The sequence below is a fragment of the Orycteropus afer genome, unplaced genomic scaffold (assembly GCF_000298275.1).
Source record: "Orycteropus afer afer isolate SDZICR_OR568_19922 unplaced genomic scaffold, OryAfe1.0 scaffold00030, whole genome shotgun sequence".
NCBI lineage: Eukaryota > Metazoa > Chordata > Mammalia > Tubulidentata > Orycteropodidae > Orycteropus > Orycteropus afer.
Genome location: NW_006921617.1, coordinates 8,706,385 through 8,732,710, shown reverse-complemented (window position 1 = coordinate 8,732,710; position 26,326 = coordinate 8,706,385). Strand labels below are relative to the sequence as shown.

Genomic DNA, 26,326 nt, shown 5'->3' with positions numbered 1-26,326 from the left:
CTGATGAGAAAACTGGACCTCAGAAAAGGTAAGTGACTTGCCAAGTTACACTCAGTCATTCAATAGATATTTAATTCATATGCCCTCCTGGAGCATTTAAACAAAAAATATCTAGTATAATGTGAGAAACTGGTAAGGGCTTTGAAATAAACAGCAAAGCTAGGTAAGGCAATAACAGAGATCTCTTTGAATAGGGTATCAAGGAAGGTCCCCTACAAGAAGTGACAGTCATACAGTTATAAGAACGGTACTCCAGGCAGAGGGGAAGAGCAAGCACAAGGACCCTGGGGTGGGAATTAGCTGAGTGAACAAAACAGAAAATAGTAAGAAATGGTGATAGAAAGGCAGGACCCAGATCGTGTTAAGATTTGAAGGCCAAGGTAAGGATTTGGGGTTTTAATCAAGAGTATCTCTGAAGCTTTTAGAGAGACTTACATAGAAGAGTTAAAACTCAAAATAACTCACTGCCATCAAGTCAGATCTGACTCATAGCGACCCCTCCTTGGGTTTCCGAGGTGGTAAGTAGATTGCCCAATCTTCCTGCCAAGGAGTGGCTGGTGGATTTGAACCGCCAGCCTTCTGGTTAGCAGTCAACAAATTTATATTTGTTAAATTCACTCTAGCAGAAGGAATTAAAAGGAGGTTAGAGGAGAAGTGGGGAGACCAGATGGATACTGCCTTTGCTTAGCAAGGCCATGGTGGAGATGGAGAGAAGTGGACCCCTCTGGGATAGCTTCTGAAAGCAGAGCCAAGAGAGCTTTCTGATGAATTGGAGTGTGAAAGAAAGAGAGGCATCAATAACAGGCACTATGATGTTGGAGCAGTAACTGGATCAATGGTTGGGCTTTTACTGAGATGGGAAAGAGAGAGAGGAGATGGGTGTGGCCAGGAAAGAACAGGTGAGAGCTGAGAAAGACTAGCAGTCCTTCTGTGAACATACTAGGGTTGAGTTGCCTGTCAGATGTTAAATGCCATGTGTCAGTAGGCAGTAGAGGCTAGATGTCCTAGCAGAGCATATACATTTGGGAGACATTAGTGAATTGTCTCATAACCACCTGATAACAAAGTTGATATCCTCTCATTTGAAAAGAAATAGCCACTTTCTTTTTGCACAGTAGCCCTGATCAAGGACGAGAGTAATTTACCCTTCTCTCAACACTACACAAACTATTGCTTCCCCTCCATTTTATGAGGAGCTCAGGTAGCATAGTGCTTAAGGCGTTCAGTTGCTAACCAAAAGGTCAGTGGTTCAAACCCACCAGCCACTCTGCAGGAGAAAATGAGGCAGCCTTGGAAACCCTATGGGACAGTTCTGTTCTGTCCTACTGAATCAGGGGTCACAGGGTCAGAATCAACTTCATGTCAGTGGTGTTTATTTATGTGCCTTAGGCTTTTCATTGGTTATTTTTTGGTATAAATTTCCATCGTAGCAATGATATCATTTTATCGGTTTGTTTTTGAGCAATAGGTAGCAGTTTTTTAGTTCACTTATTTCAGTATCTAACAAATGATGATGACAACACTAGGGAGGAAAAGCTCTTGTTTTATAAAGCTATTTGAGGGGACAGAAAAACTGTTTAAAATTTTCTGTGACCACTAATAAAACACAGCACTGATTGTGAAGGGTAAATATGTAATCAACTTTCTTTCTTCACTCTTCAGGTGGTGTTCGGGCAAGATGGGAAAAGGGGGCGCTTGGTTGTGGATGGTCTAAGGGCCCAGGAAGGGAGTTTGTCTGGAAATTCTACCTTCCGCATCAGAACACCAGTTTACCTGGGATCATCTCCATCAGGGACACCAAAGGTAAATGGTTACACTCAGAGCCATCAATAAAAATAATTTTCCTTAAAATATACAGTAATCATTATAATCACTTAGTATATTCAAGAATTTCAAAATATTTAATGGCTCTTGGGTTTTAAAAATATTTTATTGTGATTTCAGAGAAAATTTACATAGAAAATTAGGTTCTTGTTTACTAATTTCTGTGCATGTTATTCAGTGACATTGGTTACACTTTTCACAGTGTGTCAGCATTCTCATTATTTCCATCCTGGTTGTTATCTTTCCATTAATCTAGCTTCCTTGTCCCCTCCCCCCTTACTTTATCATCTTTTGTTTAGGGTAAATATTGACCATGAAATCTCATTTAGATGACTGTGTAGAGGAACACAATACTCACAAGTAATTTTATTTATTTTATAAGCCACTCTTGTCTGATAGGTGACCTCTGGGAGTGATTTGAGTTCCAAGTTGAAAGGGTTTCCCAGGGAAATAGCCTTGGAGGTTCTAGTCTCTACCAGTCTAGTAAGTCTGACCTTTTTTTTTAGAAATTTGAGTTTTGTTCTACATTTTGTCCCATTCTGTCCGGGACCATCTGTTGTGACCCTGGGCAGAACAGTTAGTAGGGGTAGCTGGGCACTATTTAGTTCTTGGTCTCAAGGAAGGTGAAACCATGGTTATGTAGACTATTAGTCTTATATATTAGTTTCTTCTTTGAGTCATTGGTTTCCTCCTTTTTTCTTTTTAACCCTCCCGTTTCAAAGAGTGGGCAACATCCGATAGAATAGTGCCTGCTTCTGAAATCCCTTAAAAAACCCAAACCAAACTCACTGCCATGGAGTCAGTTTAAACTCACAGTGACCCCCTTTGGGTTTCTGAGATGGTAAATCTTTATGGAAGTAGATTGCCCATTCTTCATTCCTTGGAGTGGCTGGTGGATGTGAACCACCAACCTTCTGGTTAGTAGTCAAATGCCTTAGGCACTATGCCACCAGAGCTCCTTCTGAATTCCCTTAGGGACTGAATATTGTTAAAGCCTCTGATGGAGTGAGTTTGATTTCAGATATAGACTCTTCATTGCACAACATGACAAATCTTGAGAAAAGAATATGGAGCCAAATAAGTAGCTTATCATTCATACTGGTGCCACACATATCTCTAATATCATCATTTTTTCCTTAAAATTACTATATATTACATATGTGATATAGGATTTCTGGGTCTAAAAGTATTGATTCTAGAAGGGACCTTAGAGATTCAATGAATCCTCACTTTTTTGAGAGTCTGATGTAAGCTACAGTCCAACTCCCCAGAAAATGCACATTCAGAGAACATCTGGTATATCATTTAAGGGCTTGCAGACCCCCAGAAGCCCATCCCTGGGCCCCAGATGATAAACCCTGTTCCAGGCCAGCTTTAGGCAGGCACGGTCTCCATGCACACCCACTAATGACAAACTGCGTCTTATTTTTAACTCTGTGGCATTCATGATTTGTTGGTGGCACAGTGAAACCAACAACGTAGAGAACCTTTTTACACTTCATTATTTTTGGAATTTTTTTGGCCTCTTTAGACAGTCAGCTGCCTTGCATTAAACTATCACCCCAGCTCATGAAACCCTAAGAGATGGCTTGTACCTGCAAAGAAATGGTGAGATCTGTGAGCTGTAAAGTGGAAATTTTTCCCATCGCAGATCTTTGTGTAGGACCAGGGTTAAGCCAACCTCCCTGTTCTTGTTCCAGCACTAGCTCGCAACCTACTCCTACCCCCTAAATACACTTCTCTTGGTTTATGGCACCTTCAAACTGTGACCACCCACTAGACCTGGTATCCAGCTTTTTCTTCATGCTGTGGGTAGGGATCCAAATGAAATAATCAGGCCCACCTGACTCCTTGAAGCAGCAAGGATAGACTTAACTTCCCCTTTTGCCACCATGCTGCCTTTACCTTGGCTACCCATTCGTTTTTGAGAATTGTGGGTAATGAAGTTTGCTTTCTCTTCTGCTTGGTTGTAGAGCCTCCCCAAAAACAGCTTTGTGGGATGCCTGAAGAACTTTCAGTTGGATTTGAAACCCTTGGATAGCCCCTCCGCAAGCTTTGGAGTGTCTCCCTGCTTGGGAGGCTCTTTGGAGAAAGGCATTTATTTCTCCCAAGGAGGAGGCCATGTTATCCTAGGTAAGGATCCATTTGGTAGAGTTCATGTCTTTGAATCTTAAGAACTCCATCCTTTGTCTTTAATTTTGATGCTTTAACCTTTTTTTAAATCTTTTTAAAGCTAATTCTGTATCGCTGGGTCCAGAATTTAAGCTTGTTTTCAGCATTCGCCCAAGAAGTCTCACTGGGATCCTAATACACATTGGAAGTCAACTTGAAAAGTACTTAAGTGTTTATATGGAGGCAGGAAAGGTGCGTATCAGTCAGCTGGGTTGGGAAGGGTATATGGATTCACATTAGAAACTGATCCCATTTCTGGAGACCACATTTGGTGAAGTTATAATAAGAGAATAGAATCCAACCTTGTATTGAAAAGGGCTTACTTCAGGGCTAACTTACCATTTTCCTTTAGCAAGTAATTTTATATCATATTATCTGTTCTTCTTTAAAATTGGGAAAACCCAAACAAGCTGGGTTGAGTTCCAGCTTGACCACTTAGTTATATGGCCTTAGGCAAGTTCCTTAACCTCTTCCAGGTTCCATTTCCTTATCTGTAAAATGTGGACAACGCTTTTCATATCATATCAAGATTATAGGAAGTGACCTATACCTAATGTAATTTTTCCTCCTCCTCTTCACCCTCACCACATCTCTTCTTTACTCACAAGGCTAGTTCCAGGAGTAGTGGGCCAGATTTTCTCGCCAGATGTCTACAGCGCATCACACCCATGCTGTGGCCCGGTGTATCGGGTCTCGGATTCTCCTTATTCTCTCTACACAACTCACCAGCCCTTCCAGCCCCTGCGGCCATGCTGCCACTGGGTTTTTACAAACCAGCTTCCCTTGGTCTTTCATAGATTCCTTCTTCAGATCATTCTTCTGCTGCCTCTTCCTCCCCATCACTCACAGGCCTGAGCCAACATCTTATTTTCAACTACCTAGTGTCATTTCTTTCCTCCTTGAAAAGTCTCCTTAAAACCAAATTCTTCCAGAACGCTTCTCTTAGTTAAGGCCTCACATCCAAGATTGATAATATGCCATTTTCTGTCACCTCCATCCTTCTACAATTTACTAAATGGGAGAGAGAGAAAAATCACAGAGGAAAGAAAAACAACCACAACTCCTAACACACTTTTATTGACGTTGCAGTCTTGAGGTCTGAGCTGGTGGTCTTGGTAACCCAGAGATGCAGCCAACTCTCAGCTTGCTGAGCAGCTGGGGCAAGGCCGACTTTTCCAAGAAGGGGTTAGGGAGGGTCTCTAGTGAGAGTTTGTGGATAGCAATAATCACAAAGAGTGAACAGAAGACCTGCTGACTTGCATATCTGCAGTGAGTTGTGGAGCTTGAAAACTGCCAGAGACTAGGCTATGCAGTCTAGCTACATGCAAATTAAATGTAAATTATTTATAGATATGCTTATTTTAGCCCTCTCATTTCATTCACCTTGAGTCAACCCTTGGAAAATAGTGAAAGAGACCTTGACCTAGAGCATGGGAATGGGGGATTATGCATGTTGAGTACCTGACCCCCGACTCATCCCCAGTACAAAAGCAGTCAGCTTTTTAAATTTCTTGGATGATAACCTCTCCACAAGTAATGCATTTGTTGAGTTATAATTGAGTGGCCCTTGCAGCAGGGTATAGGCCTCAGCCAGCATTTTTGCCTTCCAAATTCCACGTGTCCTTCTAAACAGAGCCCCTGTCACATACTAATTGCTAAGGAAGATCTTCAGTATTAATCAGTCACCTTTGGCTTTGCCACTGGCAGTAACTCAGGCAGGCCCTGGGCTAACAACTTGCTTGCCTTGGCAAAATGCAGCAGAGGGATTCTTCTGAAGCATTGGATCCCTTGTGGTTACCTGGTGGGAGGAGGGGATAAAACCAGTAGCCATTGAGTTGACTTGAACTCATGGTGACCCATGTGCCAGAGTAGAACTGTGCTCCATAGGGTTTGGAAGTAGATCACCAATCTTCTTTCAAGGCACCTCTGCATGGACTTACTTAGCAGCTGAGCACATTAATCAGTTAATCATTTGCATCACCCAGCAACACCTGATACAGGAGATGAGACCACAATCTAAAGTGCTCCAGACTGTCAGGGTGGCATGGGCTGGGAAGGAAAGATAGCAGGGGAAACTGGCTCCACCTAACTTGCAAAGGAAATAGGAAAATGCTTGTGTGTTCCAGGTCACAGCCTCTGTGGACAGTGGGGCAGGTGGGATCTCAACATCAGTCACACCAAAGCAGTCTCTGTGTGATGGACAGTGGCACTCAGTGGCAGGTATGACATCCTGTATGAACATCCTGTTCATGCACTGAAACAGACCCTTCCCATCCTGATGTGAATGTCCCAAATGTAACCTCCGTCCATCAGTCCCATAGAGCTTGACCAGGTCAGGATCAGCCCATCACACTGACAGGTCTGTTCTCAGCCCTAAGTGTATAGTTGTGCCTCCAGTTCTACATAATATACTGATTTATTTATTGAGCCCAGCAAACTGACAAGCTATGTTTGTTTTCTCAAGATAGTATAATATTGTGATTTCCATTCTGGCTCTGAAGACAAAAAGAACAGAGTTCAAATCTTTCCATCCCTTAACCTTGTGTGATCTTGGGCAACTTACTTAATTGTTCTTTACTTTGAGTTTCCTCATCTATAAAATGGAGATAGAAATAGTGCATACTTTATAAAGTTGTGAGAACTAAGTGAGATAACTGTAAAGTGCTTGGCCGATATGGGTGCATAGTCAGTGCTCAGGAACTATTTGCTCTTTCTATTATATTGTTAACACTCATCTCATCGTTGGGTTATTTTTTTCAACAACCATTTATATGTTAATGGAAACTATTAAGCAAACTCTTGGGTGGAGAACAGGCATATCCTCTCAAATATAATCTGCTATTTTATTAGTAACTCGTAGACATTAGTTTAGAGACATACTAACCTGTATTGGGCTAAAAGGCCTTTTGTAAAAAGTGGTCTCTTCTTAGCTAATTTGAAAGCTAACTACCCTGAAATTAGCTGAGATCGTTAACATGGGAGGGATTTTGTTCAGAGGATCAAAAACTATTGACCTCAGAGTTGATCTTCAGAAGTTCAGGTCTTCTTGGGAAGTAGCTGAGATCATGGGAAATAAGCATGGCCTTGGGAGACAGGCAACCAGAGACTGAATCCTATAACTCTTTCAACTTATAACCAAATCATGTTGTCAGACTCCTCAATGAGTCACAGTATCTGTCTATGAAATAAAAAAACAAACAGTTGCTGTAGCATCGACTCTGACTCATGGTGACCCCATGTGTGTCGGAGAAGAACGTGCTCCACAGGGTTTTCGGTGACTGATTTTTCAGTAGGTTACTATCCTTTCTTTTGAGGTGGTTCTGGAGAGACTTGAACTGCCAATCTTTTAGTTAGTAACAAAGCACATTAACCATTTATACCACCCAGAGACTCCATCTATGAAATCAAAAAAATCAAAACCAAGCTCACTGCCATCAAGTCAGTCCTGACTCATAGCGACACCCCTTGGGTTTCCGAGGCAGTATCACTATGGAAGTAAATTGCCCAACCTTCCTTCTGAGGCGTGGCTGGTGGGTTTGAACCATCAGCCTTCTGGTTAGCAGTCAAATGCCTTGGGCACTATGCCACCAGAGCGCCTATCTGTGAAATAGGAATGGTAGTATCTTCCTCACAGACTTATTTTAAGCATTAAACTTGGTAACATATGTGGAAGTGTCTTGACATTGCCTGATGTTCAGAGGTTAGGTCATCATAAATCTAGGTTGACCAAATTCCTGCAGACCAGTTCTTCCATAGTCCGATAGGAATAAGTTAAGCTGAAGACAGTGGGGACAGTGGGCGGGCCTCTCCCCGAGAAATTGACTTGACTTGCATCTTTTTTCCCCAGTCACCATAAAACAACACATCCTGCACCTGGAACTAGACACAGACAATAGCTACACAGCTGGACATCTCACCTTCCCATCTGCCAGCGCTCAAGAGCCACTATACATCGGGGATGTCCCAGGTAACTCTTGTCCTAACTTCTTCTACGTACCATTTTTCCCATGCCACCACTTAACATTGTCATCTGAACCCAACAAATGGGAAGCCCTGGCCCACAGCTGGTTACACGGCAGCCATTGGCCAGAAGATGGAGATGGTGAGGACCGTGGCTCCAACACTTGAGAAACTCAGTTGCCAGCATTACCGAAAACCAAACTCATTGCCGTCCAGTCAGATCCAACTCATAGCAACCCTCATTGGGTTTCCAAGGCAGTATCACTACGGAAGTAGATTGCCCAACTTTGTTTCAAGCCTGTAATTTACAAGTATCTCGTAAGAGGCCGCGTTAACCTTGAAGCCTTCTATCAGCAAAGAATCAGGGAAAGGGCTGAAAATTTTGTGTCCACTCCAGTCTTATGAGTGAGTTATTAAGATTTGTGGGACCAGAATGGGAGAATTAGGCAGGTTGAGATGTAGTCAAGTATTAAGAATGGAATTTTGCCTGGCAACAGCCTTTCCACCTTTCATCATTTTATGTTTCTCTAATACTTTACCTATTAATTTTATAGGTCTTTCATGACTATAAGAAGCACAGGAATTGTTATCTGTTGAATTAGGAGATGAAATCTTCTTTGAAGAATTTGAAGGATTGCCTAATTGCTCATTTATCCCAATAGGTGGTGTGTAGGCAGCCTGCTTAAAGAGGAGGAAATGGCTGGGCAGACTAAGACAGAGGATCTCTTGAGCTCTTTCTAAGAAGACGATTTTAAAAATACGAGGTGCATTAATTTGACAGTTTATGTTATCCATTGAATGGCTCTCCCTTTTCTCTTTCAGCCAATTTAAAGATGCTGAAGCTACCTGTGTGGAATTCATTTTTTGGCTGTCTGAAGAACATTCAAGTCAACCACATTCCTGTCCATGTCACTAAAGCTGCAGAAGTCCAGGGGACTGTCAGTCTCAATGGCTGCCCTGATCATTAACTTGAGCCTGTTACACAACAAGGAAATACACTTTCAAAAGCACGGATTACCCGAGGCACCTCCCTCACCCCATGCAATATCATTCCTGACTTAAGACACCATCTGAACAGGTTTAAATAGCAAATCTAATTTTGGATTCTGACCATGTAGTCCCATCATTCTGACATTTTGGCACTTAATGATGTTTTATATAAAAATCTCATTTCTTGAAGATGAACAAATTATTATATTCTTTTGGTAATATTATTTTTCATTAAAATAAATGTCTTTTAAAGAACATTATTTTCCACTTGTTAAAAAATGAAATATCTTTTAAAGCACTTTAAAAATACAAAACTTTTAAATATGTTACAGGGTTATAATTTATGGAGTAAATAAATGCAGTGTACTCTTTAAATGATGAAGTGTCATTAGCATAAAGCCAGTAGCTTAATGGTCATTGTTAATTGTATCAATTCTTCAGCTACCTCTTCAATATGCTCCCTACATCACAGTTTTCTCAAATAATTATTGAGCACATACAAATGAGGTCCTGTGTGTGCTAACTGTTGTAACTCCAGTAAAACGCAGGAAATAATTACTGCCCTTAAGGACTGTGTCATTCAACTGAGGAATCAGATCATAATCATAAAATGGTAAATAACTAAGAAAATGACTTAATGAGCCTGTAATTCCATTTGGCTTCCCAACTCTCACCTTCCCCAATCTGCTACCAAGGAAGTCTATGTTATGATTATCAGCTCCTTGAGGACAAGAACTATCAGGTAGGTGAGATGAGATGGATACACATACTATGGTTAAAGATTTGTGTGGCAAGCTAGCAGAAGTCAATAGGAAGGAGTGGTCACTTTTAGTTTTATTTACAAGACAATGGAGGATGTATTAGACCAGTATTATTACCCAGTGCCATTTCTCCTGACAAAGAAGACTATGCTAACATTTCTGGACCTTCTAAACTGTATTTATCCTTCAGGAGAAAAATAACAAATAATGTTAAAAATAGGATATAGGAATCCTATGTGGTATCCTTCTAACCATATACCCTACACTTCTGAAAATGAGCCATAGGAGAACTCAGTGCTCTTTTATGACCTTCATGCTGCAGTCTTATGGATATACATTCCAACAATCATCTCTGTAAAAAAAATGGAGTGGTCTTGTGGAGAGGTAGCAAGGTCCCCATCACAGAAGATACTCAATAGAAGGTATTCACAGAAGGTGGTAGACCCTCAGGGATGCCATTTTGGTTTGGAAGTTCAATTGCATGTACTTTCTGAAATCACTGATTTTTATGAAAACCCTCCTGACAGTTACCCCGCAGGAACTCAACTGTTCTGGTTACCTAGTGCCGCTCTGACAAGAATATACCACAAATGGGATGGCTTGAACAAACAGGAGTTTATTCTCTTACAGTTTGGAGGCTTTAAGTCCAAGTTCAAAGTGCCAGGCTCTAGGGACTGTGTGAAAGCCCTTCGACCTTGGGCTTCAGCTCTGCTTCTTGCTCCTGGCCCACTGAAGCTAGAGGCATCTCTTCACTAAGGCAGCTACTGGCTTCTGAGGCTAACAAGCCCAAGGTCGACAGATAAAATGGCACAGTCTCAAGGTTACCAAACCACATGGCAGGCCACTGATTCAAGTCTATTTTAAGTGCCAAGGTCAGCAGAGCATGGCAGCCTGCTGAACAACGACACGGCTACATGCAGGGTCCAAGCATGCCATAAGCTAGAGACCATTCCTAAAGCTGCAGCTTATATACAGGAAGTAGACCACATCCCTAATGCAGCTACTCAGCTGCTTATGATAGATCCCACCAAAGAGTGGATCGCCAGTCTCATCATGGGGAATAACTACCACCAGCTGCTCAGCCACTCAACCTGGGCCAACCAAGTTGACATAGAACTTTAATTACCACATCAACCTCTCCCTGCATGAAGAGCATCCATTTTACCTGCCTTTGGCAAGTCTATACTAAACCCATGATTCTCCTCTGATTTACTGGTGTTAACTTGACAGGATCAACAGAGTTATTATTCATTAAGGGTGGTTATTTGTTAGCACTTTCTAGACGCACTAGAGAGTGGCTGTGGGCTTTCCTTTATTTTGTAGTAGTTTGAAGAACAGCTGCCCATCTGCCTTTGCTGATTATCCTAGGCATCAGAAAGTAGCAGCGAGTACCACAGATGGAGTTACAGTTCAGGAAACAGAAATCCCTCCACGTGACTATTCTCAGATTGTAAATGTGTATTTTTTGAAAAAGGATGCTTACAGCCTCTGCAGCTGAACCGTCATAGAAATTATTTGTAAACTGCCAAGTGCCATGCAAATATTACTGCTGTTATCTTCGTCCTGGCTCATCCAAAACCAAACCAAAGCCCTTGCAGGTTGAGTTGATTCCAACCCATAGAGACCCCATGTGTTACAGAGTAGAACTGCTCCATAGGGTTCTTCTTGCCTGTAATCTTTATGGAAGCAGATCACCAGGCTTTTCCTCATTGTGCCTCTGGGTGAGTTCAAACCACTAACCTTTAGGGTAAGAGTCAAGCCCAAACCATTTGTGCCACCCAGAGACCTTCCTGGATGACAGGCTCACGCAAATTGGGCTGGCCTCGATATGAGCAGGATCACTGGGAGTTGACTTTGACCATTCAATACAGGTCCACAGTTGGTTTCATTTTGGGCCAGTGAAGTGGGGTCTGGATCATGATAAAACCAACTGGTCATTTCCCTGGACAGCAGTTGTTTCAGGGGCCCAAAATAACTGTAAAAGTAACTGCGTGCCTTTACAGACTCACTTTCTTCAACATCTCTCAGGCATTTCTTGACCTCATTTCTCAGTACACAGCATTACTGAATTTTTTCTACACCCATGGTAACCCTATATCAGATATGAACCTTTTTATGGTGGTTGTTAACTATTGCCAAATTGATCCCCAAAAGGGAATTCAGACTTAGAATCACTTAACCGAACTCTGCCTCTGATGCCACTAAATATAAACCCATCAAGGCCCACCTACAGTTTACAAAACAGGGAGTAGCTGTTTGAATAGCTTTTAGTGGCCAACTGTGATCCAGGCTGATCTGAGTCAAAATCATCGCACCTTGAAACATGTAACAAGCTCATGAGTTTTCAACTCAACAGCTGATTCTGTAAACCACCTAGGAAAGTGGACAATTTATCATTATAACCCATAGCCATTGAGTTGATTCTGACTCATAGAGACCCCCATTGGATTTTCAAGGCTGTAAATCTTTAAAGAAGTGGATTGCCTCATCTTCCTCTCGCAGAGCAGCTGGTGGGTTTGAACCTTCTGGTTAGCAGCCATATGTCTTACCCACTATGCCACCAGAGCTCCTTTTTTTTTTTTTTTTTTTATCATTTAATATATCATTAACTCCCTGGAATTGATGTGAAGCCACAAACACAGCCAAGATTGCAGAACATGTCACTACTTGAGTAGCTCCAAACCAGTGCCAAGTGTGTGATATGTTTCCAGAAAAAGATCAAGGTACTGCTTGAATATTGTAATGTGCTTTCTTCTGTCATTGCTGTGAGTTGCCATCTAGTCAGCTCCTGACACATAGCAACCCCACACACAATGGGATCCAACAAAAAGTTTTCAGTGGCTGATTTCTCAGACATAGATCACCAGGCCTTAGTAGCAGCTTAACCTCAGTGATAGTCACAGCCTGCTGTCTTCTTCCTCCCTGACCTTGGAAGTTGGCTCTCTTTGAGTTCAAAACTATCATAAGGGTTCCCCATGAAGGGCTTAAGGCAACATATCCAGGAGTTAAACAGATAAAATCTCAAGTCTCCTCTAATCTCAGCTGAGGTTTAAGCATGCAAGTTTTCTGTCATGTGGTTTAGAATATTCAAGAAGTCTGAGAAATCACCTCCCTGGATGTAAAAATGCTATGAGAGTGTTGTTGTTAGTGTCACTATTATAACAAAAAACATGGAGTGAAAGCCTCAGAAACTGAATACTTCCTTGTGGTTTTAAATATTCTAGGAAAAGAATTTAAATGTTCAGAGAATGAAAGTAAAAAACCTAAAGAAGTATCCTAGTAGTGATTTATGTTACCACTTGCCCATTCTAAGGACACAGATAATGCAGGAAATGTGCACATAAATAAGACACACTCACTCACTGCCATCGAGTCAGATCTGACTCACTGTGACCCCTCCTTGGCTTTCTAAGGAGGTATCACTGCGGAAGTGGATCACCCAATCTTCCTTCCTAGGAGTGGCTGGTGGGTTTGAACTGCCAACCTTCTGGTGAGCAGTCAAATGCCTTAGTTACTACAGCACCAGAGCTCCTCATAAATAAGATGTATGTCAAATTAAGAACCTTTGTAATAGAGGCTACCAATAGAGGCTCTCACCACCCTACCCAAACCCCAACAAGGAAACCCAAAGAAGAAACTCTTTTTTCTTAATATGGATGGTAATGGGAAGAGTAGGGGTGGTAAATGGCAGGTGTTTAATATTTCCAGTTTCTTCATTTGCCAAACAATATGCCAGAATAATATGTAAATGTCTGAGGATGGAAAACACAGATTACAGCAGAGACTAAATTGGAATATCCCTGTCAATCATTTGCTCAATTACTCTCTCAAAGTTGAGAGCAGGGTCCTGAGATGATAAATACTATTTACTGGATTTTTTTCCTCCCTTCCTTATAAAGACTTATATGAGCCAATATGGTAGTTAAGTTGTGTGTCAACTTGGCTGGGCCTGGTCTTGAGTAGCTGGGCAGCTGGATGTAGTTAGTCCACATGATGAGACTGGTAATCAGCTCCATGGTGGAATCTGGTGGAGCAGCTGAGTTGCCTTAGGGATGTGGTCTGCTGCCAGTACATAGCAAGCAGCTTTGCAGCTTTTTGGCATGCTTGGACCCTGCATGGAGTTGAGTCTTCATGCAGTAGCCTGCCATGTCCTGCCGATCTTAGGACTGTCTCTGGACTTGAACTAGTGTCCTGCCATGTTGTTTGGCAATCTTAAGACTGTGCCATTTTATTTGTTGACTTTGGATTTGTCGGCCTCAGCAGCCAGCAGCTGCCTACGCTAAGAGATGCCTCCACTTCAGTGAGCCAAGAGCAAGAGGCAGAGCTGAAGCTCAAGGTTAAGGGGCCTTCACTTAGCCCCTAGAGCTGGTACTTTGAACTCAGACTTCTAACCTCCTAAACTGTAAGAGAATAAGTTCCTGTCTGTTCAAAACCACCAATTTGTGGTATTTTCTGTTAGAGCAGCACTAGAGGACCAAAACACCTGAGAATGTAAAATGTACATTTCTATTGCCAGAAGGTTTTATTCCCCATAAATTTTGAATGTGTGGTTTATTTTAGTGTACATTGAGTCCTTGATAAAATGAGAATTGGGAGTTTGAGAGAGTAAAGGGCCGGAACCTTCTGCATCACTTCAGTCTTCATGAATGCACACAGCACAGCACACGCTTATGGATTCAACCATCCCTTGTGTAAAAGGCTTTTACTAATTAATGAGTCACTTTAGTGGACTCATACTCAGGGAGCATGCATTCCTGGACAATGATAATGGAACAGAACATCTGGTGGTGTAGCATGGACATGTCCATCCGAGAGGAAAAGCTCAGTGTATGAGTCCTGTTCCTACTACAGAAATATAGTAGGAATATTCCTGTAGGAAACATGCTTCTTCAGGAATAAAGTCTATATTCTGAATAATAAAGGACTGAATATATCTGACATTCAGCTTCAGTACTGTCAAACGTAGAATAAGATCTCTAATTTCCATGTTTTCCCAAGAAAGGCACTGCCCTTGGTGGGTGAGGCCTCTGTCAGGAAATTTAAACGCATTGTGGGATTTCTGTACCAGGAGCTTCCTGGGCTGAAGTCCTACCACTGCTTGACAGCTCCTGACAAGCCCAGCTCCCAGTGCGATTGGTCTCCTGCCCCTTAGTTCCTCATAATCCATCTCCTTCCCCTTAACAAGAGGAAAGTCCCCCTCCCCCTCTGCTCACCATTCAGAGAAAAGCCTTTGCTGTTAAAAGTCTCTTGCATCCGAGCCACTTCTTTCTGTGTTGGGACTGTCATCTCACTGAGGTTTAAGCATGCAAGTTTTCTGTCATGTGGTTTAGAATATTCAAGAAGTCTGACAAAGTACCTCCCTGGGTGTAAAAATTGCTATGGGACTGTCATTGCTAATATTACTGTTTACAACACTGCAAAACAAGGAGTGAGAACCTCAGAAGTCAGATACTTTCTTGTGGTTTTAATTAGGCTAAGAAAGGGATCTAAATGTTCAAAAGCATGATAGTCAAAAAGCTAATAAAGGAATATCCTAGTCTGTTTGTGATCTATGTTACCACTTTCCCTGGCTTGCCATTCAAAGGAAGCAAACAGTGGAGGGAGTCATTTTCCCCTTATGTTGTTCAGCATTGCTGTGTGCATAAATAAGATAAATTTCAAATTAAGAACCTCTGTAGTAGAGCTTGCCGGTGTCCAGCTCATAGCCCTTCACCTTCACCACTTCGGGGCGCACTGGCCTGACTTCCAAATGCCAGCCCTGCATTTCTTTGACTGAAGGCTTTCTTTGGCTGCTGAAGTCAGCTTTGCTCACATATGGGGCAGGTCAGCCGCATGGGGGAATAGCATTCCCAGGAGCATCCCTCTGGTTTTATAATTCAGAAGCATTCATTCTACACTTCCCAGGGTTTCTCCTGCAGGATTGATCTCCAATCACCCACAGCAGTAGCTGGCTTGATAACGTTCTATGGGTTGCCCCCACTCAGACGGCTCACTTCTTCCTCTGTCCCCCATGCTGGGGTTCCATCAACTTCCCAGAAAAAAACTGCTTGCACTTAAATCCTTGCCCAGTACCTGCTTCTGGGGAACTCAAACTTAGGCACAGAGAAACCTTGTCCTAGGCTTTGACAATATTTGTGATATAACTAGTTCTTGTTTTTCCACAGAAATAATAAAAATTACTTTATTTGTCCATTGTGCCAAGAAAAATCAAGAATTCTCTGATCCATGAGGATGCATTTAACTGAATAATTAAGAATCAGCTTGTGATGTGAATTTTTACTTGCTTACCAATGAGATGTACAAAAGGCTAATGAACTTGACTGCTAACCAAAAGGGTGATAGTTCAAGTCCACCCAGTGGCACCTTGGAAGAAAGGCCTGGCAATCTACTTCCAAAAAGTCAGCCGTTGGAAAGCCTATGAGCACAGTTGTACTCTGACATGCATGGGTTCAGAATCAACTCTGCTGCCGCTGTTTGCTTGTTCTTTTTAACAATGGGGAATATCTTCTTAATAAAAATTGTGTTGGTTCTAATGATACGTTATATATGTAGAGCACTTTATAGCCTAGAAATCAGTTTAACATATAGTCTCATTTCATTCTGACCATGAAAAACAAAGAGAAGAGAGATTTTTATCTACATTTTGAAGTAGCATCAAGCAGCTACTTTAAAATAGTGTTAAAGTAAGTACTGGAAATCAAGTCTCCTAATTCCTGCATTTTCACTACCTACAAAGCTTCAGAACCAAGTAAAGGCAGCCCCTTCTTTCTCTAACCACATGGTTTAAGAGAGAAGTTGGAAGACTTGTAGATACAAATAATGGCTCATTTCCAACAACCTCAGCCTCTATTTTTTGGAGTTGCCTCTTTCTTTCATTACTTTCCCAGCTTCTATTCCTCTTTTGCCTTTCTGTCTGAGAGGAGCAGTCTAAACTAATCATTTCGTTTTTGTGTCCCTTGAAGTCAGGTAACTGACTATTTGAAAAATTACCTTATATCTTACACCAAAATTAATTCTAGATGGATTAAAGATTCAAATGAAATAAATAAAACCAAAATGAAAGAAATAAAATGTTAGAAGAATTATTTACATAATGTTAGGTTGAGGAGTAGTTTCTAAACATGACACCCAATAAGGAAACTATAAAGAAAATATTGATAGATATGATCACATAAAAATATTAAGTTCTGTATGACAAAAAAATGCAATGAACTTAATTAAAATAGCAAGCTGAGGAAATACTTGCAGCATATAACAGAAAAAAGCTTTAATATTCTTATAAATTAAGAACTCTTATGGATTAAAAAAAATTAAACATCTCAATAATGGTCAAAGGACATTAATTTACAGAATTTCATTAATTTTTATTTCTTTGTAAATTATATTAATTTACTAAAGAAATACAAATCACCATGTGATAACTATCTTCAGTCTAACTAGCAACCAAGAAAATGCAAAATATGAAATATATTATTATCGTTTGTTTTATTGACAAAGATTTTTTAAATAACAGGATAAATAATAGGATTTTATATTGGTATGTCTTTTGAGGGAGGAAAGTGGCCAATTGGCCATAGGTAACAAAACTTCAAAATGTGTATTCTAATTCTAGGAATTTGTCCTGATTAATTAAGAAAGGTATGGATAACAATTTACTTATAAGGGGGTTCATATAGCATTGTTTTGCTATTTTTATTATATATTATTTATTGATATATGTAGTATTATTTTTTTAAATTGTGCTTTGGGTGCAAATTTACAGAGCAAAATTTGTTTTACATCCAACAGTTTATGTACATTTGGTTTCACAAATACATGTAGTAGTCTTTAAAGAAAAACTTTCCTTTTCCTTTTAAAAATTAACCATTTTAAAGTGAACAATTCAATGGCATTTACTACATTCACAATATTGCACAATCTCTCTAGTTCCAAACCATTTTCATAACCCCAAAATGAAACCTGTACCCATTGAACAGTTGTTCCTCACTTTCCGCTCTTTCCAGCCCCTGGCAACTGCCAATCTGTATCTCTCCATATGGATTTACCTATTCTGGATATTTCATGCAAATACCATTACCATTACCAACCCTGGGTGACTCCAGACATGTCAGAGTAGACTGTTCTATATGGTTTTCACTGGGTGATTTTCAGACATAGATTATCAGACCTTTCTTCTGAGGTATTTGATGGATTCGAACCACCACTATTCTGGTTAGCAGCTGAGTGCATTAACCATTTGCATCTCTGAGGGACTTCTTCATACAAATAGAATCACACAACATGTGACCTTTTGTGTCTATCTTCTATCACTCAGTATAATGTTTCTGAAGCTCATCCATGTTGTAGCATATATCCGTGCTTCACCACTTTTTATGTCTGAATAATATTGCATTGTATGGGTGTACCACAATCAGTTTATCCATTCTTCCATTGTTCGATATTTAAGCACATAGCGTTCACAACGAGACAGGAAGGTTGATGCTCTGGGTGCTCTGAGGGAAGTATGACCTGAGATAAGATTTGGTGTTTTATTGGCACTTCATTGTTTCCAGATCTCCCTAAGAACCACCATCTCCCTTCTTTGTTTCATGCTCCGTTTTTTTGTTCCCCAAGTAGAACAAGCATCTCCTACTTTAACCACCATATGTGTTCCCTCACTAGCGGCAGTGGCCCATGTGGTTCACCTGGGTAAGGACAAGATAAACCACCTATTTAAAATCCTGCCTTTTCATGGAGATGTGTCACTGGGCTCCACCTGATAATGAAGCATTGAGTGGCCTATTCAGGTCACATCATCATAAATTTCTAATGAACTAGAGATGGGTACCTGGCTGTGCTCAACCTCTCTGTGAATGCTAGTGCCCCCCACAAAAACCAGGTGCCCTGAGATTGGAACTATGATTGTTGCAATCTGTGGCAGAACTGTGAGGTTGAAAAATGTTATCAGGACCCACAAAAATTCATCTCTCCTTTCCTGTACATGCCTTGGTGTAAAGACAACATTGCATTGGAAGAAATGCATTTCTTGAAGGAAAATAAAGGGGTACCAAGTAAGAGGCCATTTCTGAGGAGATTTACTAATCACATTTCGTTTTGCTTTCATCTCAGATATTGCTCAAATGTTCCAGTTTCTCCAGTTCAATCAGAATAATGTTGCTTTCTCAGTAAGTATTTGGCCTCACAGACCGACCAACCTTCAAGGAGATTAAGAGATGTTAAAATACGTATGTGTTAAGAATGGATCCCTGCCTTTGAGATTCTGGTTCCCTAAGTCAGAGTGAGGCCCAGAAATATGTACTTTAATAAACATCTCAGGTGACTCTCATAATAGGCATATGTGAGAAATACTGTATTATGGAAACAAGTACTTATATTAAACTGGACTTCAGATTTCATTCCAATTTAGTTAAGTTTCCTTAGGAAATTATCCTATTACTGGCATCAAAACCATCTGTCTTTCTGACAGAGAATGTGCATTTAAGCAGAAGAAACCTACTGAGCTGCTACAGCTGGGGGACCCGTGCTAGTGTTGCACAGGAAGTCCATGGAGCTACCCAGTGGTGGAAGCCATTTGTAATTCACATCCCAAATAGGAAATAACTCTTGTCATCTAAAGAGAATGGTGTGGCACTGAGCTAAGGCTTGTGTAATTCAGGAATGGAGATTGTGCACACAAGCTTTACAGACAGAAGAGCATGTGCAAAGGTGAAGAGAAGGAAAAGAACATGGCTTAGAGGGATCAAAGAAATGCCTAGCTAGCTTGGGCAGAGAGCACAACACAGGGGAAAGTACATGTGAAGAGATGGGGCTGACAGGCTGGGAAGGAGCCAGTCCTAGAGAGCACTGTGACCCATGGTAGTTGCTATGAGGCATCGGATTCAGCCAAAAAAGGCAGGTGATATCTTTGGTGAGGGCAATTTCAGTGGCCAGATTACAGTAGGCCAAGAAGTGGATGGAAAATGAAGTGTCAATAGTTTGTGTAAATCACTATTTCAAGAAGCATGGTTATGAAGAGAGGGAGAGAGAACTTAGGGAAAAAATTGAAGCAGATTGCTTTGCTTTGTGTCTATTTAAGAAAGCAGAGTTTTGTGTATGCCAAGAAAGAATGAGTTTATAGAGAGAGGTTACAGGCAGAAAGAAGAGAACTGATGCCACTGAGGAGGTGGGGATTGGAGTTGGAGGACCTTTGAAGGGAATAGACTTAAAAATAATAAGAGAGACTTCTGAGACTAGAGAAGAGGAGATAAGGGTAAGTGGAGAGACATCAATGTGTGGGCACCCTGGGGAGAACTAAGGGGGGAGAAATAGGAGATGAAGTTGTCTTGGGAGAAGGCTCGAGGAAAGTAGGGAAAGTGTCAATGGGCATTTTGGGGACTGTAAAGGTCCCTTTGGCAGGTACGTGTAACATGGTTACTGAGGGGGCCTTCTAGTGGGTTGTATTTTTAGATAGGTGTTTAGTAGCACTGACTCACACAATTATGTAAATTTCTTTCCAGCAACAATTAGGTAGGTGGAGAAATAGAGAATAAAGTTTGAGGATGTTTTTCTTCCTTTTTTTTTTCTTTTATTTTTCATTTTCCAGGTGTCAAGAGTTGAGTCATTTATTCTCTTCAGCTCACAGCCTGGCTGCATTATCTCATCCAGTGGTTCTCAGCCCACATCATGCAGCAAAATCATCCAGGTAGTTCTTTTCACACAGATGACTGCACCCCGACCCTACCCCCACCCCCCAGAGAGCTGGCAGAGCCAGGCTGCAGCATCTTCCCAGCTGCTCAGTCAGAGCTGAGAACCCTACCTTTAGCCATCAATGGGGAGAGGTTCTACTGACACTCTATGGAATTTTATTTTATATGTGTATTCTTGGGAGCTCTGGTAGCATAGTGCCTAAGGCACTTGACTGCTAACCAGAAGGCTGGAGGTTCAAACCCACCAGCCACTCCTCGGAAGAAAGATGGGGCAATCTACTTCCGTAGTGATACTGCCTCGGAAACCCAAGGAGGGGTCGCTATGAGTCGGGGCTGACTCAACGGCACATAACAACAACAACAACAACAACATGTGTATTCTTAAATTAATGACAAAGTTTATACCTTTCATTCTAAACTGTCCTTTTTAAGAAAAACTTTAGAATTTCCTCAAAGTCCTGAGTTAAAGAAGTCCTTTAGATATTGTTTTGGTAAATGGGGGAGAGTGGACTGGTGCATACATCACAGGTGGATAAACGGATACCTGCACATGGAGACACATACAGACATGCATACAGAGACACACACACAGAGTTCCCAACTGGCTACAAAGAGTGGGTGCTCCAAATAAGGGAGGTGGGGATATGGAAACAGCAAGCAGATAGGGTAGCAAGGGGGTGGGGGCCCAGGGAGTGTGTGGTGCAAGCTAAATGTGCTCTTGGCAGTTACGTTTAATGGGTGGGCACTGGAGGAGTACTAAGCTATCCTTACCTGAGTGATACAAGGGATACAGTCCAGGAGCTTCACAGCCATCTAAATGAAAACAACCACTTCTGACCTTGTGTTTTGACCTTAGCTTCTGATAGCCTGGAACAGGATGTGGCTGGAGTATTAGGATAACAACAACCCTAAGGCCTGTGTATGCATTGCCGTTCACTTCACCCTCTCACACAGATTCCCTCCTGGGACCCTCACCACAGGCTGTGCGCTGGCTCAGGCAAAGGACAGCTGACTCCTTGCCCTCTCTTGATCGTGACAGTGTCTTGTGCCTGCAAAACATCTGCTCATTTGCAAGAAGCTGTTACACATTGGAAGGCTATGCTTTTACCTCAGGGGTACCCAAAGCTTGTGACCAGAACACCCAGGGAAGCTCTCACCCTGACATCCCACCTCCTATCCCTGAGAGCTGGGGCAAATGATGTGGGGGGTGAGGTGGAGACTTGGGGAGGAAGACGATGAGACTCTGACTTGTCAGGCTTCTTTTGCTTAACCTGGAATGAGACGTGACCACTGGAAGCACTTTACCAGAGTTACTGAGCCATGCCGCAGCCAGCTGCCTCCTAATTTCTCTGAGGAGTTGCATAACAAACAAGAGTATGAGCTGGACACTGATCTCTCAGGTGCCCTTGTCACTCACTTTTGCCACAGGAGATAAGTCTTCCGTGAGAAATCATGGAGCAGAGTGGTATTAAGTGCCATAATGATTAAGGTTCAAGTAGGTCCAGAGACAAGATGGATCATCTGCCATATAATCAACACCAAAAGGCTGGAAAGCCAGAGAACCCTCAGAATGTCTCTCCAGCTTCAGCTGGAGTGTTTTTGTTCTGTTCTTTGGTTTTGTTTGTTGCTGTTGTTGTTTATGTTTATTTTGAGTCCTCAGTAATCCTCACTAGCAAAGTGGGTCTCTGTGGGCTTTAGGCCCACCAGTACAACATGGAGATACATGAAAGGACATGGGCTTTGGGCTCATCGGATTCAGGCTACTATAGATTGGCTTCATAATCTTGGGCACATTTTCTAACTTGGCAAAAATAAAAAAAGAACAAATCATCTGGCCTTCTAGCTCTAAGATAAAAAGAACAAGGGATTCTCAGGATACACAGGAGTCAGACTGCTTCACCAGAGTAAAAGTCACTGGGGAAGTGGTTCCAAGACCTGGCTGGTGCAGAAGAAGGTACATTTGCCTGGAAGGTCCTTCGTGCTCTGTACACTTAGGGAAGCCACCACAGCACCAAAGGAAGCTTGGTGTGGACTTGTGGACTGACATTTGGACTTTGTCCCTTCCAGAAAAACAGCTGACCGTAGCTACCACTAGCCCGATTTTATAGACCAAGAAGCACAGGCTTAGAAAACTTAAGCAATTTGATAAAGTTTAAACCTGGGCCCTCTGACTTTACAGCTCACACTTGTCTGTGGTGGCGCAGTGCCTAAGGCATTTGACTGCTAACCAGAAGTCTAGTGGTTCATACTCACCAGCCACTCCTTGGAAGGAAGACCGGACAATCTAGTTCCATAGTGATATCGCCTTGGAAACCCAAGTAGGGGTCGCTACGGGTCAGATTTGACTCAACAGCAGTGAGTTTGAGTTTCTGTTTTTTTTCTTTTTTGGAATGTTGGGGTTTGGTTATAGGTGTGAGCTACAAACTGGAAAAAAGAAGTGTTTCCATTTGACTGGAAGTACATGAAGGAAGGTGGTAGGAACTGAGTTTTCTGGAAGGATCATGACCTCTTTTAGAGACAATCTCTCTGCATCTGAACCCAACTGGTCTCTGGTCTTGGACCAAGAGAAGCTAGAATTGCAAAGAAAGACATGTGCTGGGCCGGCTGATGAGTGAATATTTCAAGTTTTAATGATACTGGTGTGGTCTCTGTCAACTGTGCAAATCCAAGAGCTAACATCCCTTTGATTTGAAGACAATGCAGAGTAATTACAAGCTGGATTAAGCCCTTGGGCCAAACGAAGGGAAATTTAGAACAGAGGCAACTAATTAAAGTCCAAGGCAGCCATTCTCAGACTTCAGATAGTTATTGTTTTCACATTTTCTTCTTTTGGCATTTTCAGTTACACATTCATAAAAATGGAGCAAAGCAAATAAAAACAAAATACAAACTAAATAGCAACAAAATGTGAGGCATCCTCAGCTTCCTTTGTCCTGTTTGCTTCCACTAAATAGTTTTACATAAATTGCTTCCTCCCTGTGCTTCAGGCATAATCAATGTTCATTGAAGGAAGGAAAGAAAAAACGAAATTGCGCAAATGGGAGATAAACTAAAATATAAAGATTCCCAAACCTCACCCTCCCTAACATCATGTATTTTATTACTAAAAGTTAATGGGAAATTGATTCATTAATCTATCAAATAAAGACTTTCAGAAAAGGCTTGACTACTCATCAGTCTAGTGAAAACCAAGGAAACCACTCATTCTTCCATGTCTAAATTTTCCATACTAAGCAGATTTAGTTCAATGCATGGATTCACAAGAGTAACGTTGTCACCTTTATGCAAAGCAGTATTTAAAGTAACGAAATAGACTAGCAGCCATCTAAGATACAACTATTGGTTTCTTCCATGTCTGGAGCAAAAGAGAATGAAGAAAACCAAAAACTCAAGGGAGCAATTACTCCAAAGGACTAGTGGACCACATGAACCATAGCCTACACGACCTTGAGACCAGAACCGGATGGTGCCTGGCTACCACTACCAACCACTCTGACTGGGATCACAACAGAGGGTTCCAAACTGAGTTGGAGAAAAACAGTGAATGAAAAATAAGCTTCAATAAAAACGACTAGACTTACTGGTCTGACAGAAACTGAAGGAACCCCAAGACTATGGCACTAAGACACCCTTCTGACCTGGAGTGGAAGCCATTTCTGGAGTCCACACTTTAGCCAAACAATAGGCAGGCACATAAAATAAACAATAACATCTGGGAGGAACGGGTTCCTTAGAACAATCAATTACATGAGATCAGAATGATAGCATTTGCCCAAAAGCAAAGATAAGAAGGCAGGAAGGGGTAGAAAAATCTGGACCAGGGATATAAAAAGGAACCAGGAACCCAGGGTGGAATAGGGAGAAAGCTGCTGACACATTGTGGGAAATGCAACAAATGTCATGGAACACTTTATGTGAAAACTATTGAATGGGATACTAATTTGCTCTATAAACTTTCACCTAAAGCACAATTAAATTTTTTTTTTTTTTTTAAATAAAGTAATTAAAGAGAGAAAAGAAACCTCTGGCTACAGATAGGAACAATTTTCCAACTAAAAAAGTGTTGAAGAAACACATCTACCTTCCTTATTAAATGCCATGAAATAATCCTTCTCTTCAAACTTCTCTAGCCAGGGTTTATGATCAGGCCACTAATAAATAAACATGTCTACCATTCATTGAGGAGAAAATATTGAAACTTTCAAGCATTTCATTTTACTTGGATCCACAATCAACTCCCATGAAAAGAGTCAAATGAAATAATGTATTGCATTGGGCAAATCTGCTGCACTGGACCCCTTGAAACTGTTAAAAAACAAAGATGTTACCTTGAGGACTAAGCCTATCCCAAGCCATGGTATTTTCAGTCTCCTCAAATGCACACAAAAGCTGGACAGTGAGTAAGGAAGACTTAAGAAGAAGAATTGATGTCTTTGAATAATGATGTTGGCTAAGAATATTGAATACACCATAGATTGTCAGAAGAATGAACATGTCTGTCTTGGAAGAAGTACATTCAGAATGCTTATTAGAAACAAGGATGGCCAAACTCATCTTGAATCATGTAGATATGTGATAAGGAGGGACCAGTCACTGGAGAAGGATATCATGTTTGGTAAAGTAGAGGGTCAGGAAAAAAGAGGAAGACCCTCAATGAGATGGACTGGCACAGTGGCTGCAACAAGGGCTCAAACACAGCAACGATTGTGAGGATGACCAGGACTGAGCAAGTGATTCTTTCTGTCATGCATAGGGTTGCTAGGAGTCAGAATCTACTCATGGCACATAACAACATAAAAACAATCATCTATTGAAGGTCTTTGGGTGGTGTAAACAGTTTATGCATGACTACTAACCTAAAAGGAGCTCTGGTGGCGTAGTGCCTAAGGCACTTGACTGCTTAGCAAAAGGCTGGTGGTTCAAACCCAACGGCCACTCTTCAGAAGGAAGGTTGGGCAATCTACTTCCGTAGTGGTACCGCCTTGGAAACCCAAGGAGGGGTCACTATGAGTCAGCTCCAACTTGACGGCAAATAACAACAACAAATAACCTAAAGTTTGGCAGTTCAAACCCACGCAGCAGTGCCTGTTGATATACTTCCATAAAGATTATGTTGTTGTGTTGTTGTTATGTGCCATCAAGTCAGACCCAACTCATAGTGACCCCTCCTTGGGTTTCAGAGGCAGTATCACTACGGAAGTAGATTGTCCAACCTTCCTTCTGAGGAGTGGCTGGCGGGTTTGAACCGCCAGCCTTCTGGTTAGCAGTCATGTGCCTTAGGCACTATACTACCAGAGCTCCAATAAAGATTATAGCCAAGAAAATTCTATGGTGCAATTATACTCTGTAGCACAGCGGGGTCAACAGGAGTCAGGATCAATTGGATGGCAATGGGTCTGGGTTTTTTGGTAGCATCTCTTGAACTCTTGGTAGGTGCCAGACACTATACCAAACACCTTGCCTGTATAATCTCATTTGATCCAAACAATAACCTTGAGAGTCAGGTATTATTATTCCACTTAGCACAAGAGAAAACTGAGACTCAGTGATTTAAGCTCCAAGATCATGTAGCCAGTCCTCATGGAGCTGTGGGTCTCACCTGCACTAAGCTGAGTGTAGAAAGCAGAACACAAAAGAGAAATACCACATCTGTTTATTATTATTTAATTTATTTATTTATGGCACTCTCAAAGACAAATTAAAGCAGACAAGCATATATTCTAAGAGTATGACAAAGAGGGACCATTAGTCTAACCGACCCATCCTCTCTGAGACCCAGATAACAGTCATCCACTTCCTGTTTAGTTTCAATGACATTGTGATGATGGGGAAGGAGATTGTCAGGATATCATGGGGTGTCTGGGGACGGGGGTTGGGAGGCTTAATTTGTAAATTAATCAAAGGAGGTTTGGAAAAGGTTGCCAAACACCAGAC

General features: G+C 41.5%; 1 protein-coding gene across 1 annotated transcript in view; it reads left to right on the top strand.

The window, feature by feature from the left end:
• Positions 1-8,924, top strand: part of LAMA3 (laminin subunit alpha 3) — a 434,613-nt gene extending 425,689 nt beyond the window's left edge. Inside the window, exons 70-75 of the mRNA XM_042780249.1 lie at positions 1,663-1,803; positions 3,798-3,957; positions 4,058-4,188; positions 6,123-6,216; positions 7,844-7,963; positions 8,779-8,924. Of these exons, the coding sequence (XP_042636183.1) occupies positions 1,663-1,803; positions 3,798-3,957; positions 4,058-4,188; positions 6,123-6,216; positions 7,844-7,963; positions 8,779-8,924 (792 nt within the window). The remainder of the gene's footprint in view (positions 1-1,662; positions 1,804-3,797; positions 3,958-4,057; positions 4,189-6,122; positions 6,217-7,843; positions 7,964-8,778) is intronic.
• Positions 8,925-26,326: the final 17,402 nt, after the last annotated feature.